General features: G+C 31.7%; 1 protein-coding gene across 2 annotated transcripts in view; it reads left to right on the top strand.

Moving 5' to 3' along the window:
• Positions 1-13,748, top strand: part of MS3_00004035 (uncharacterized protein) — a 72,168-nt gene that overhangs the window by 39,338 nt on the left and 19,082 nt on the right. For both annotated transcript variants that reach the window (XM_051211924.1, XM_051211925.1), the window contains 4 exons: positions 4,459-4,752; positions 6,120-6,398; positions 8,383-8,694; positions 12,373-12,623. In XM_051211924.1, coding sequence (XP_051072042.1) covers positions 4,459-4,752; positions 6,120-6,398; positions 8,383-8,694; positions 12,373-12,623 — 1,136 coding nt within the window. The remainder of the gene's footprint in view (positions 1-4,458; positions 4,753-6,119; positions 6,399-8,382; positions 8,695-12,372; positions 12,624-13,748) is intronic.

The raw sequence follows: 13,748 nt of genomic DNA, 5'->3' as shown, positions 1-13,748 counted from the left end.
AGTCTGTAACCGATCAATTCCAAATTTTGTTTTGCTTTTATTCTTCAAACTACTTTTTTTTAATTAATCTCTTATTCATTAGCATTTTGTCCGATTACATACAGACAGGAATATTCACAAGAATATCCTGTATAGGAAGAAGAAAAAAAAACAAATTTATGAGCGTTTTTTTCTTTTTACTTCAAATGATGGTGATTATATCACAGCAGAAATAGTTGTTATTATTATTGTTATTGTTTGCAAAACTACATTTTTGCTGATTCATCATCAACTAGTTCATAAATAGGCATTAACTGGTACGTCAATTCTTCCCAGTCAAAAGATCATAATAATTATTCCATGTTAGATGTTTAGTATTCAGTAGATACATATATATAGATAATCCATAATATATAATAATATGTTAAAATATAAAACGAGTCAATTTACGTTGTCTACGTTTCAAGTAGATATGTATTCAACGGCTTAGCAACATAACACATACATATGCACACAAACTATACTATTCATTCAATAAACACAATCAAGTCGATTATATATATATATATATATATATATATATATATATATATGTTCATTTCAAGCAAAGCAAATCTTGTACAAAGCTGATTAATCATTTAAAACAAACAATAATGTCAACTGTTATTTTTCGTCATGTTAATAAAAAGTAAAACCAAAAAAAGAAAAAGAAAAAAATTCTATTCATTTTATTCCTGATTTATATTTCATATTTTCCACTAGACTGTGGATAATAGTGAATTATCTATTTATTGATTAATTTTAATTAGTTAAAAGACAATTTTCACAGATTGAAATCATGAGTCAATTGAAGCTAGACCACCATGGAAAACCTACAAGCACTGGACGGCCGTTTTGTCTTAGTATAGGACTTCTCAGTAGTGTGCGTTCACGATCCCGCACCCCACGAGATTCGAACCCAAGACCTATCATTCTCGCGCCAAGCGCTTAACCAACTAGACCACTGAGCCGGCATCCAGATTGTCCACGGTGGTCTAGCTGGAATTGACTCATGATTTCAATCTGTGAAATATCTAAAATCTCCACAAACCCCTTGAGACAATTTTAAATAAAAAAAGCAAGAAAAATCAAAAAAAGAAAGAAAACAACATGAGAAAAAAATAAGTTAAATCATAATTCGTATAAAGTATCCATGTGTTATATTCTGTAATGTAAGAAAGGAATTCTCATCTATGGTAGTTACCGGAATTAAATAGTTCACCTATGTAACTGTCAATTAAATATTTCTTTTTTTTATTTTTTTCCTTTTTTTCTTTCATCTAAAATTTATTGTACACATCTAAAATAAGCTTAATTGAATTTTATGGTTGTGTATTATATAAGTAGAAAATTTAATTCAAATTAAATTTACGATATGAATGTGTTTTACTTTTTCGTCATCTAAATAATATAGTTTCATCAGAATAATTACTTGACACTATAGTGTGTTTTATGACATATATCAGTAATTTAAGGATTAGATAATTGTACTATAGTGCTATGGAGTTTCATATTGAAAAAAGGAAGTAACCGATCGTTGTTTTTCTTTTTTCTTTTTTTGCTTTTTATCTACTTTCGGCGAGACTCTAGTTTTAGGGACGACCTTTGAACGAATCTCAAATGACCTTGATAATTATTAGCCAATCAGAAGACAGTTAGTATAAAGTGAAAATATCTTATGAGAAAGTAATGAATTACAGTGGGTATTCTCCTTTTACATGAGTTAAAAACTTGTTAAGGTTCGACAAAGGTTCAGAGGTTCTCAATTCATAATGCATACCGTATAGAAACTCGTCCATAGGGTTAGGGGTTAGGTTTAGGGTTTGGGGGTTAGGGCTTAGGTTTAGGGTTAGGGTTAAGGTTATGGTTAGGGTTAGGTTTAGGGTTAGAAACGTAGCCTCTCAATAGGGTTAGGGTTGTAGCCTCTCAATAAGTACCTCTTCTCTAAAATTCACTGCGAACCGATCGTATGTTAGCATCGCGTGTTGAACTTGGCTCCATGACCTTGAAATTGCTCAAACCCTTCTGATTATCTCGTCCCTAAATTAGAGTCTCACCCTACTTTCTAGCAAATGTTTGAATAATCTTATAACTTTTCAAGCTTAATATATTATTCAATAAATATTTAAAAACTAAGTTGATTTACATTTCAATGGAGTGGTAAATGTAATACGATTATTATCAAATGTATCTATTAATGGTTTTATAACAAGAAAAATAATAACGAAGAATGAAGTTGTTCCCCAAACGTAGGCCATTGAATAGACATCACAAATAACTTCTAAATGATGATGCCAAATTTTCAGTTGAAAAGTCAAAACAAATGTTATCTTTATAAGATTTTAATGGCTTATCAACTAAAGTGAAGCAACAAAAAAAAAGAAGAAGAAATACACTTTTATGTCAATTCATTGAAAATTCCCGTGATTGTGTTTTTTTTGGTATTTGAAGTAGTTTACAGACAAAATCTGGTTTTCATAATCATTCGTTTTATAATGTTTATAAATATTATTCACATGAATACATTTTAGGTGAAGGAAACATTTTGCTTTACCTAAATACTGAATGTATTTATAACTAATATTGATTAACACATTTCTGTCTCAAAAAATCATTATTATGGATAACATAATTGTCTATGTATGACAAAGTTATGTTCAATAAAATTTGAATCTAAATAATTATTTAGGAGTAAATTGTTACAAATAGATTTTAGTGAGATTTGATTATGTTCATGAATTTGAGGATATTTTTGGGGTATTAGTTGATTAGCATCAGGTTGAAAATGAATACAAGTCAAAAGGTACTCAATAGATCGTTCCATGATGACGTATTGATTGTAACTCAATCATAGAGTAGTTGAAGTAGTCATACACCATGACACTGAATTATCATCATATCATATAGCTAACTAACTAAAATTAGATATATACGTTTGTCTCGGGCTCATCACTTTTGATGTAGTCTCTATGTTTTTATTTACTAGTATAGAAGTTGTGGAGACTGTTAAGTTTTTGACTGAGATCATGAACCGATTGATATTAGATCACCATTAAAGACCTGGAAGCACTGGATGGCCTTTTCGTCCTATTGTGAGCATCCACGATCCCGCTCGCGGGATTCGAACCCTGGGCCTTCTGTCTCGCGCGCGAACACTCCATCTAATGGACCACTGAGACGGCATCCAATGGTGATAGTGTCTAACATCAACCAATCCACGAAATCGCGCGACCATCTTCCATTGTACTGAGGTAGATACCTGTCTCTACCCGACACGAATTAGCTCCACTGATCACGGCTTCTCATTAGAACTCCGAGAATTCTCTCACGAAGCTAGTCACCAGTGAGCACATGCTAATTACTAGTATAGGTATTGTGGAAACTATTAAGTTTTTTATTGAGATCTGTCTATGTTCACTGGTTCACATTTTTGTAAACTCTTAGACAATGCCAAAGCGACCATTTCAGCCTCTCTAGTCTCCAGATGCTGTTAGTTTTTAGTGAATATAATGTTTATCGTATAAATGTTCACAACTAAATGAATATTCTACAATTTTTAATTAACGTATTAATACTAAGATAATGGGCTTCTAAACGAAATTGTTTGTTCAAATTGTATGCTACTTATGTTTGTCGACATAAGTAGTATGTAACGTCAATCAGAAGTGAAATGCCTGGCAGCAAAAGGTTGAAAAGATAGAATTGAAGATAATAAAAATGTAATCAGATCGTAATTGTAGTAAAAACAGAAATGAATGAACGATGAATTTTGTAAGAGACAACTGTTGGAAGATGTACAAATAAAGTACTTAATATATGGTACTTCAAATTTTACCAAGGCACTCTATAATTTTGAATTACAAGATAAAGTGGTTTTCCCCACCTGAAATCCCATTCACTACAGTATGACTGTGCTATGAATAATGAAGATAAAATGTAGAAGAAGAAACAATAGTTCAATCTCACAAATTCCTAGTATTGTTATACTATGAAATTGGTCAAAGAGATACCAACGACAGACATGTTATCAAAAAAGTTTATGTATTTCAATGGAAACTCAATTACTAATAACAATCACTTACCTATATAAACTGACCACTTCAAGAGTTCTTCAGAAACAATCGTTATGTAAATATTACTTAGAAGTCATTTTTTTGCAAGTATTCTGCAAATAAATAATGCTTATTATTAATTTAGGCTTTTGATCCATGAGTAAATAAAATTATATGGTGGTGAGCATAGTTACTCGTTAAAGCAAATGTTTGGACAAATATTTTTAAGGAATTTACTGATTACATGTAAGCATCTAAGATTTTTACCAAATAAGTGAAAATTACCTGTGGCTGTTTTGCAAAAGAATGCCGTTTTCAATATTACCACGGATCTATTTCAATATGATATTAATTATGAACAACATTATTTATTTAACAATAATTATAGCTATGCAGCATATTGTTAATATTCGACCAATTACTGGTGAAGTCATCATTGGCAGACCGTATGAAATGGTTTGTGAAGTTGAACCGCAACCGGAAGAGCCAATCAGTTTTGTATGGTATCATAATGCCAAAGTTGTGCATCGTGAAGCATTATTACGTTTGAATTCATTATCGTATCGTGATATAGGTATGTATATATGTCGAGCTGAATGGACACCAAGATATTCACGTACTGCTATATCAGCTAATGCAACAGCTGAATTAAGTTTGGCATTGACACGAGAAACAAAAATTGGTAAGTTCTTCGTGCTAAACATATAAATCTACACATCACAACATAAAAAGACCACCTTTAGTTTGAAGAACAAACAGTCCTTATGATAACATATATAACTGAATTAACAAGTTTGATTATTGGAATTGTTATGTTAAGCAATAAAATATCAGGATGACTGAAATGTTAACAGTATGTCTTGACAAAGCATGCTCAATTTCTGTTAGGTTCCGATAAGCACAATGAATGGTAACTTTTGGGATCCATTTATGGATCAATAATATGCCTATATTTTTATCGTATAATTGTTAAATAACTAAACTGTTCATATTCATATTTCTCTTATCATAAGCTTTATTTTGACCCATGAACTATTGCTATACGATCTACCATTCTTGAATTATCCCCTGTCTATTAATTACTACCTCCCTCATTCACAGCCACTTTTGGCTAATTCTTGTGCAAATGTTATTTTCTATTTTATGGTACGGTGTGGTCTGTCAGGTTGGTATATAAACCCAGTATGCATGAAATGAATGATTCATATCGCAGAGGCTGAGATTAGCGTTCTGGACTTAACTGGCTGGGCTAGGCGGAAAGCAGGACCAATCAGGACTCTAGGCTGCTCGTAAGGGTTTTACGAGTCATTGGTCCGACCGACAATTCACTGCTCTCTAATTGGCGGTATCGTTACGTTATACATTAACAGGGCACACAGGCTACAAGTTATAACAATTTCTAGCTAGTTAATTTAGGTTTTTATATCAAACGATGAAGTTTTAAAACAAGTAAATCATTCAGCTAACATTTACTTATTACTATGTTGTATTTATTAATTCAAGGAGTTTTGTCTGTTAAAAGTTTATATATCGAATTATGTATGTGCTTTGCAAATCCGGAGCTATTCACATAAATTATAATGTATTACTGCCTAATGTCAGCGACACTCATCCATGTTGAATAAATTGATTTTATTTCCATATCATTCACTATCATCTAAGTAGAGGAAATTAAAACAGAGAGACCCATTTCAGAATCTTTTTAGTCACAACTAATGGAAATGTGAACTAAAAAATCTTGTTTTTCTAGAAGAGATCCGATTCTTGCAACACCACAGATAATCACTGGAGTATGCATCATTAAAAGTTAGCTAGCTAGTTTGAGAAATAGACAAAATCAGTTAATTAAACATGTTTCATTATCTTCTTAAAATTTAAGCTTGCTTAATATTTATTTGATAAATTAGTTATTAATCATGGAGAAATTATTCAGTCATAACATCATTAGATGTTTCTTTGTTCATAACAAACTATAAAAAGACTTATGACAGATATTAATCAGTCTTGAAAACACGTTAAATGTACTTTACTTATATTTTACATTTGTAGAAATGAGTCCTCCGCCTGGTTCAGTTATGGTTTCTTTACCTGGAGAAACACGTGAACTTCACTGTGAATTTCCTGTAGCTAATCCAAGAGATGTTAGGTGGTATTTTGAAAATCAATTATTAGAGAATCATCCAACTGTGAATGCTACAGGCAAAATATTTCGTATCGATCGTTTAAGAGTAAGTATTGTGACAATTCGTGGCATAGAATATGATCATGGAGGAACATACGAGTGCAGAATTGGTCGTGATATAAAACAAGCACATTTAGTTGTTAGAGGTAAGCCTATCTTCTCATAAGACAACTCTTGTAAGACCAGTAAATTCACTTTAAACAAAACTATATAATATAACTGCCTTAAAATAGATTTATAAAACTTAGTAAATATTACAACTGGCAGTCTGGCTGTTGTTGAGACAGGGATGTTAGCATAATACAAGTTTCTAGTGTAATAATAAAAATTATTAAGTGAACATTATTAAATGAAGCATTCGCATTACATAATTGACAAGTAATTTTCTGATTTATCTAATTTTCGAGATCTTCAAAGTTAAGGTTATCAAGATTAATTGAAATCTGATTAGTTGTATCGAAATAAATTAAACGACATTTAAAAAAATCAGGAATCATTCTATACCCATTATGAATAAGCCGTGTTTACAACATTAGATAGCATTGACTTAGCAAATAAATATTTCATTCAAACCTCGATCCTTGTCAAACTTCCGTAGGACCTATTATTTACTTACTTACTTACGCCTTTTAATCTCAATGGAGCATAGACCGCCGACCAGCATTCTTGAGCCCACTCTGTCCTGGGCCTTCCTTTCCAGTTCTATCCAATTTTTGTTCATTCTTCTCATGTCTGTCTCCATTTCTCTCCCGCAGTAGGATGTTGGTGATAGTGCCTGACCAACGGATCCAAAATATTTTCCGTAGACAACTGTTAATAAACAATTGTATCTTCTGGTTGATGGTTTTCGTAGTTCTCCAGGTTTCTGCCCCATACAGTAAAACTGTCTTGACATTTGTATTGAAAATTCTGACCTTGATGTTGGTTGACAGTTGCTTTGAGTTCCAGATGTTCTTTGGTTGCAGATATTCTGCTCTTGCCTTGCCGATCCACGCTTTCACATCTGCATCAGATCCATCGTGTTCATCAATGATGTTGTTCAGATATATAAAGGTTTTGACGTCTTCCAAATCTTCTCCGTCAATTGTGATTGGATTGGTGCATGTTGTGTTGTATCGGAGAATTTTATTTTTCCCTTTGTGTATGTTGAGACCTACTGCTGTCGAGGCTGCTGCTACACTGGTTGTCTTCTCCTGCATTTGTTGTTGCGTTTGGGATAGAAGGGCCAGATCATCTGCGAAGTTCAGATCGTCCAGCTGCGTCCTAGATGTCCGCTGTATCCCGAGTTTCCCTTCAGATGTTGACGTCTTCATGATCCAGTCGATCACCAGGAGAAATAGGAAGAGTAGGAGTAAGCAAACTTGTCTGACACCGGTCTTTACTTCGAACAAGTTTTTCAACTGTTCTCCATGCACGATTTTGCAGTTCAATCCATCATAGGAATTCCGTATGATATTGACTATCTTCTGATGCACGCCTTAGTGTCGAAGAAGCTTCCATAGTGTTGTTCTGCCCACGCTATCAAATACTTTTTCGTATTCAACGTACTTGATGTAGAGTGATGAATTCCATTCAATTGATTGTTCCACAATGATCCGTAGAGTTGCGATTTGGTTTGTACACGATCTATCCTTAAGAAATCCTGCCTGTTGGTCTCGAAGTTGGGCGTATACGGAGTCATTCATTCTGTTTAACAAAACCCTGTTGAAGACTTTTCCTGGTATTGAGAGAAGAGTAATGCCTCCATAATTCTCACACTTGCTGAAATCGCTTTTTTAGTATTTTGGCCAAAAGTCATTCTTTTCATTCTGTTGGTACTTGTTCTTCATCACAAATCTTCCTGAAGGGAATGTGGAGTATCTTTGCAGTTACTGCTTCATCTGCTTTCAGTACCTCTGCTGGAATGTTGTCTGATTCTGATAATTTGCAGCTCTTGATTTGTCTTATGGCCATGTTGATCTCTTCAATTGTTGGTGAGTCAACGTCGATTGAGAGGTCCGTGGGTGCTACTTTGCTGTTGTATAACCTAATCTTAGCTAACAAAGTAAAATAAAAGCTATACGTTAGAACGAAAGATATTTTGTGATTAAAATGCATTTTTACTAATTAAGATTTTTCTTTATTAAACAGCTGAAGAAGGATTGGAAATCAATCCAAAATCGGATACAGTTGATGAAGGTGAAGCAGTAGAATTTCATTGTCGTGTACATGGAATGGATGGTAACATTAATCGTCAATTAGAATGGTATTATAGACCATTTTATAGTTCCACACGTGTACGTCTTGATGTTGATACACCTGATAGTTTTATGCGTCATGATGATCTAGTTGCTCAACATACCAGTTTTATTAGTAAAAGCAGAGCACGTGTTGCTGATCAAGGTGAATATATTTGTAGACTACCATCTCAAAATGAAGAAATTGTCGGAAAACTTTTTGTTAGTAAGTTAAAAAATTCACTTACTTTTTTTAACAGTCTTTATAACTTGAAACATTATACTATTTTAACTTGATCTGGTTTTTCATAGACCTATAATACTGAACAGTAAAATGAAAAAGGAAAACTTCATCAATATTTAATATAATATGTTGAACTTCACTTAAATGTTAGATATAGTCGGCAACTAAAAGCCTCTAAATAAACAGGATCGCCTGTCATATACATGACATAAAGTTAAACTTTGCACAATATCCAACCTCCCGCCTATATATATATATATATATATATATATATGCCTTTAGAAAAAAATTGTTTCCGACTAACTTTGTTTATCTGAACTATTTTTATTTCATCATATTTCACCGCAACATGTAAGTAAACATTCTTTCTACCTTTCAAATCTCCCGCTTTACTCAATAAAACAGTTGATTTGAAGTTAACACAAACTAATAAGCCGATCACATGTTTTTTAACATTCAGTATGTTGATTTTGACCATATTTACTGGTAACATTCATATCGAAAATAGTAATGATAATGCAGATGAATGGAAAAGGTCACTAACACATAAATACTATGATAACAATAATAACAATATTACGGTTGCTGTACTTTAGTTGCTGACAATCATTTGGCTAAGGGGAAAAAGAAATGCCTTTCTCTCTTAGACTAAAGACAGTTAATTTATGTAATTTAGCTAAATTTTAATAAAATAATTTTAAATTAAATATTTACCCATTAAAGTAATTAATAGTTGCTTTGGACTAACTCTTAAGTTAATGATTAATTGTTAAGTATAGATACGCGTTTTATACATGACCTTAATTTGTGAAAATTCATGAAAATACAAAGGACAAAACGGCCGTCCAGCGCTCTCAGGTTTCCCATGGTGGTCTCACATGGCCACGCGCATACAACCAGGGAATTCGTACTCACTGCCTTCTCGCGAAAGGGGTGCTTTTTACAAAACTGAGAGGACGAAAAGTGAATATCCGGAGCTTTAACCAAGTTGGTGGATATGGAGAAACCACCTAGGGGAGTTGGAAAACCCTGATTTTAAATGAATGGTGCACATGAGCTTCAGGATCCTAAAGGAACATATAGCATATGAACCTATTGTTGGTCACCGGCTAACATAGGACTGCATCTCCTGACGTTACTCCACTGCCTTGTGGATCAGACCTCTAGGTCGAATGCTCCGGGAACCACCTGTTTCAGTTTGGGCACCTGGGCAGTATCCCAGTACTCACACAAATCAAATGATTTATATGGAGCATATCTATTTTGTACCTCTTTTTACCAATGTTTATGTGTTTAAATAATAAAAAATTGTGGTCTTAGCTTCATATGGTTCATGAACTCAACTATTAAACTACTGTAATATCCACAAAACCCCTTTCTGATACAATGAATTGTCAAATAACTTGCTTTGAATAATCCTAATTTAATAAAATAGAAAAATTTCATCAACTTTAAATAATCATTTCATTAAATTATCAAATGTAAAACTTCACAAAAGTACAGAAACAAAAACAATACACTTAGTTTATAATAGACTTCAGTGAATTGCAATCTACTTGGTAGACTAACATTTTAATGTTTCCTTACAGTTGTAATGACCAAACTTATAAAACTTTTATACAATTCAACCCATTTATAAATTTTACTAAACCAAGAATGATGACAGTAGCAGAATAACATGAAATTATTTTACTGTTTCTTGTTAGCTGTTTACAACTTAAACATAGTAGTATTGTAGTGAACAGAACACGGGTGGGGACAATCGAATTATATTTAGCACAAAATTACGGAGTTACTTGATAAAATAGAAAACCATACTATAATACTTAATTTGCAAAATGTTCAATAATTGTCTCAAACTTCATTGTTCTTGCATTTCCATACTAATTGCTTTCTATTCCCGCTCTTCCTTTCTTGACCTTCCCCAACTTCTGCTACCAGACATTACATTTCTGACTCGAGTTACATACTACTTATATCAATATAAGTAGCACGCACCATAGTATTAATCTTTAAAAATCATTGTGCATACTTTATATCATAAAATTCGGAGGAGTTTTCTTCAATGAAAATTAATGAAAAAGGTTATAAGTATGAAAGAACAAAAAGCGATGTTCATATGTTAATTAATGCTAATGTATAAGTTAAAAATAAAAATATTCTAGAATAAATAACTGAGAATATAGAGACAAAATTATGTAGAAACAATATTTACGTGTTATAGTTATGCAACTCATAACACAAAATCAACTAACCCAGCACATATCAAGTTTCTCATAAAGGAATCTGCCACGATTGATCCCAGTAGGCTACCCATAACCATTCCATCAATATGATGATATAAGATTTTATTGAATCTAAACTGAATAATTCTAGTACATATTAGTAGAAGCTATTTAAATTCATCTTTAAGTCAAAGTGTTGACCTATTACCTGGTTGGTTTCCTCTAATGCGATTGTAGTGGATAATAATGGTACATCAAAGAAAACCATGAATTTATCAGAAATGTCCACTTTTTCCTGCAGTTGAATAAATTGAAAGGTGTCTTTTAAACTGGAGTAGGAGAATGAAAATGTTTTCATTCTGCATTAAAATCTTAAAAGCTTATTGATGATCTTTAGATAGGACTTTTGACTGTAGAATTTGGAAATATCAACAAATATTATAGGAGCTTAGACTATTTTAAATTCCACAACCGAATCAATGTCATAGTAAGGTTTCACTTGTATAACATTTTATTTATTTTAAATTCTATGATCGTAAAATAATAAGAATTCATGGGTCAGTAATTCAAGATGGATTGTAAGTATTAGAAAGCTCGATCATCACAATATTTTGTTTGATACCATCTGACTCTCCTAAAGGGATAAATTTGTCAATCTGTACAAACAAATCTTTTGGGACTATATTTTATTTAGTCTCTAAAATATGCAAAATATTATTGGAATCGGAAACAATCAGCCTTATTTAAATAAATAAATGGTGATATAGATTGAAATATCTAAAATTGAAAAAAGGTCAATTCAATATGAGAATTACTCAATATCGTGAGAATTATTGTGATTCCTCATTTGCAACCATTAGGAGTACTTAAATTACGGCTTCGTAGTGTAGTATGGTTAGTAGACAAACTTGACAGTAGGTTGTCTTTATGTAAGAATTTAGACTTCATAAAGTATTATAGAATCTAGTAGTTATTTCAACTTGTTTTAAGATTAAATGCTATGAAAATGATATCTTCAAGCTATCATTCTGTAGATATCCAGTTTGTTAATTTGCTATTTACTTCTAACTTTATCGTCATTAGAGAAATTCCTTCTATGCATCCAGATATATATAGACCGTTATAAAGTCAGCAATTATTCCCAATACATCATATAAAGAAGTCTCTTTTAAATACCGATCCCGTTCAAGGGTTCACTAAAAAGCTCTTGGTCAGTGTAAGGTAGATAATTGATCGAAATTTTAATCCTAAGAACCGTAAAATATCCTTCAAACAGTTGAATATCAATTAATAAAAGGAATGATAGAATTGAAAGTGCCAAGTTCCATGAATCTGTTAGGATAACACTAAATAACCATGAAAGATTGTCTTAATAGTCCACATGTCATATTTAAATGTTTTATACTGAATTTCAATTGTTTTTTTAACCACAAAGGAGCCGTAAAAAGTTACATATTGACAATCACACCTCAGAGATTGACTGTTCGACCATATCAACCAGTAGAGTTTGAGTGTTTTGCCGCATCTGAAGATGGACAACCGGCTCCATTTACTCCACGATTTCGAGTTATAGATTCAAGAATCAGTTTCGAAACTACACGTGTCAGTGAAAACCGTGTAAGATTTGTGTTGCAACGAGGATTAGGTCCAGATCAAAATGGAACGATTGTTGAATGCCTTTCAGATGTAAGACTAAAATATCCTAAATATTTATATATTATTATATTGTTTATATATATATATATATATATATATATATATTTGATTCATTATTAATTTAGAAGTACACTTTCATCCAAAGGTGGCAAATTTATATCCTCCTATTCCCAAACGGTTTGCACACAGTATCACCGTAATACATATATCATAAGACAGATATATCCTATATCAGCCATAATTATTTACCGTCTCTATGATAAATAGTATTAAGCACACATATTTATTACAATTCACAAAATTTCCAATATTGTTTCACTAGTTATTCTAATAAACATTGGTAAATAGTTACCATTTTAATTGCCATAGATTTGACAAATATAAATACTTTTTTTGTTTCAAATGACCATGATAAATATGCAACAGTAATTCAATTGTGCTTCAACAAAACATGATTAATCAATCGGTCGAAACTATATACCAGTAATGTTTTTTGTACTATTTTTTGAGCTATTTAAAGGTAGTCCACCCAGTAATTTATTGTATATTTATGAATAGTTTTCAAAAAATCAATCCCCTTTACAAAAATCAAACAATTTTTGATCAATATTCAAACTTAGTACTTTTAAAATGTTTAATCACTAACTGAAAACAAAAAGAAAAGAAATTTACTTCAAACATTGAACAGAATATTTCCTACTATTGATCAGTTTCATAAAAACATGTTTGATTTCTATTGGTTGCTAATTCAATGAAATGATGTCAAATGTTAATGGGTTCCGAATTAAATTATATATATATATATATATATATATATATATATATATATATATATACTGCATAAACGTAGTCTGAGCGGAATAATAACTTTAAGAATCTGAAATGACAATTCTTTTATTCTTGTAATATGTCCGTAAATTATTCGGTTGAATAGGAAAGTATTTCTACATTTAAATTTTGAAGATGGACAACTAAATACGAACAGTAATTTAATGAAAATGGATGAAAATGATTATTTGTCTTTAAAATTTTTGAGAAACCATTTTAAGTGTCCCTTAATTTCAAATAGTTATTCATCAATTGATATCAATTAATTGAAGTAAACTATGTTAATAATATACAGAAGATAGACTAATGATCGTTTACTTTACTATT

The sequence above is a fragment of the Schistosoma haematobium genome, chromosome ZW, assembly GCF_000699445.3.
Source record: "Schistosoma haematobium chromosome ZW, whole genome shotgun sequence".
NCBI classification, from domain to species: domain Eukaryota; kingdom Metazoa; phylum Platyhelminthes; class Trematoda; order Strigeidida; family Schistosomatidae; genus Schistosoma; species Schistosoma haematobium.
This window is presented reverse-complemented; position numbering and strand designations above follow the sequence as displayed.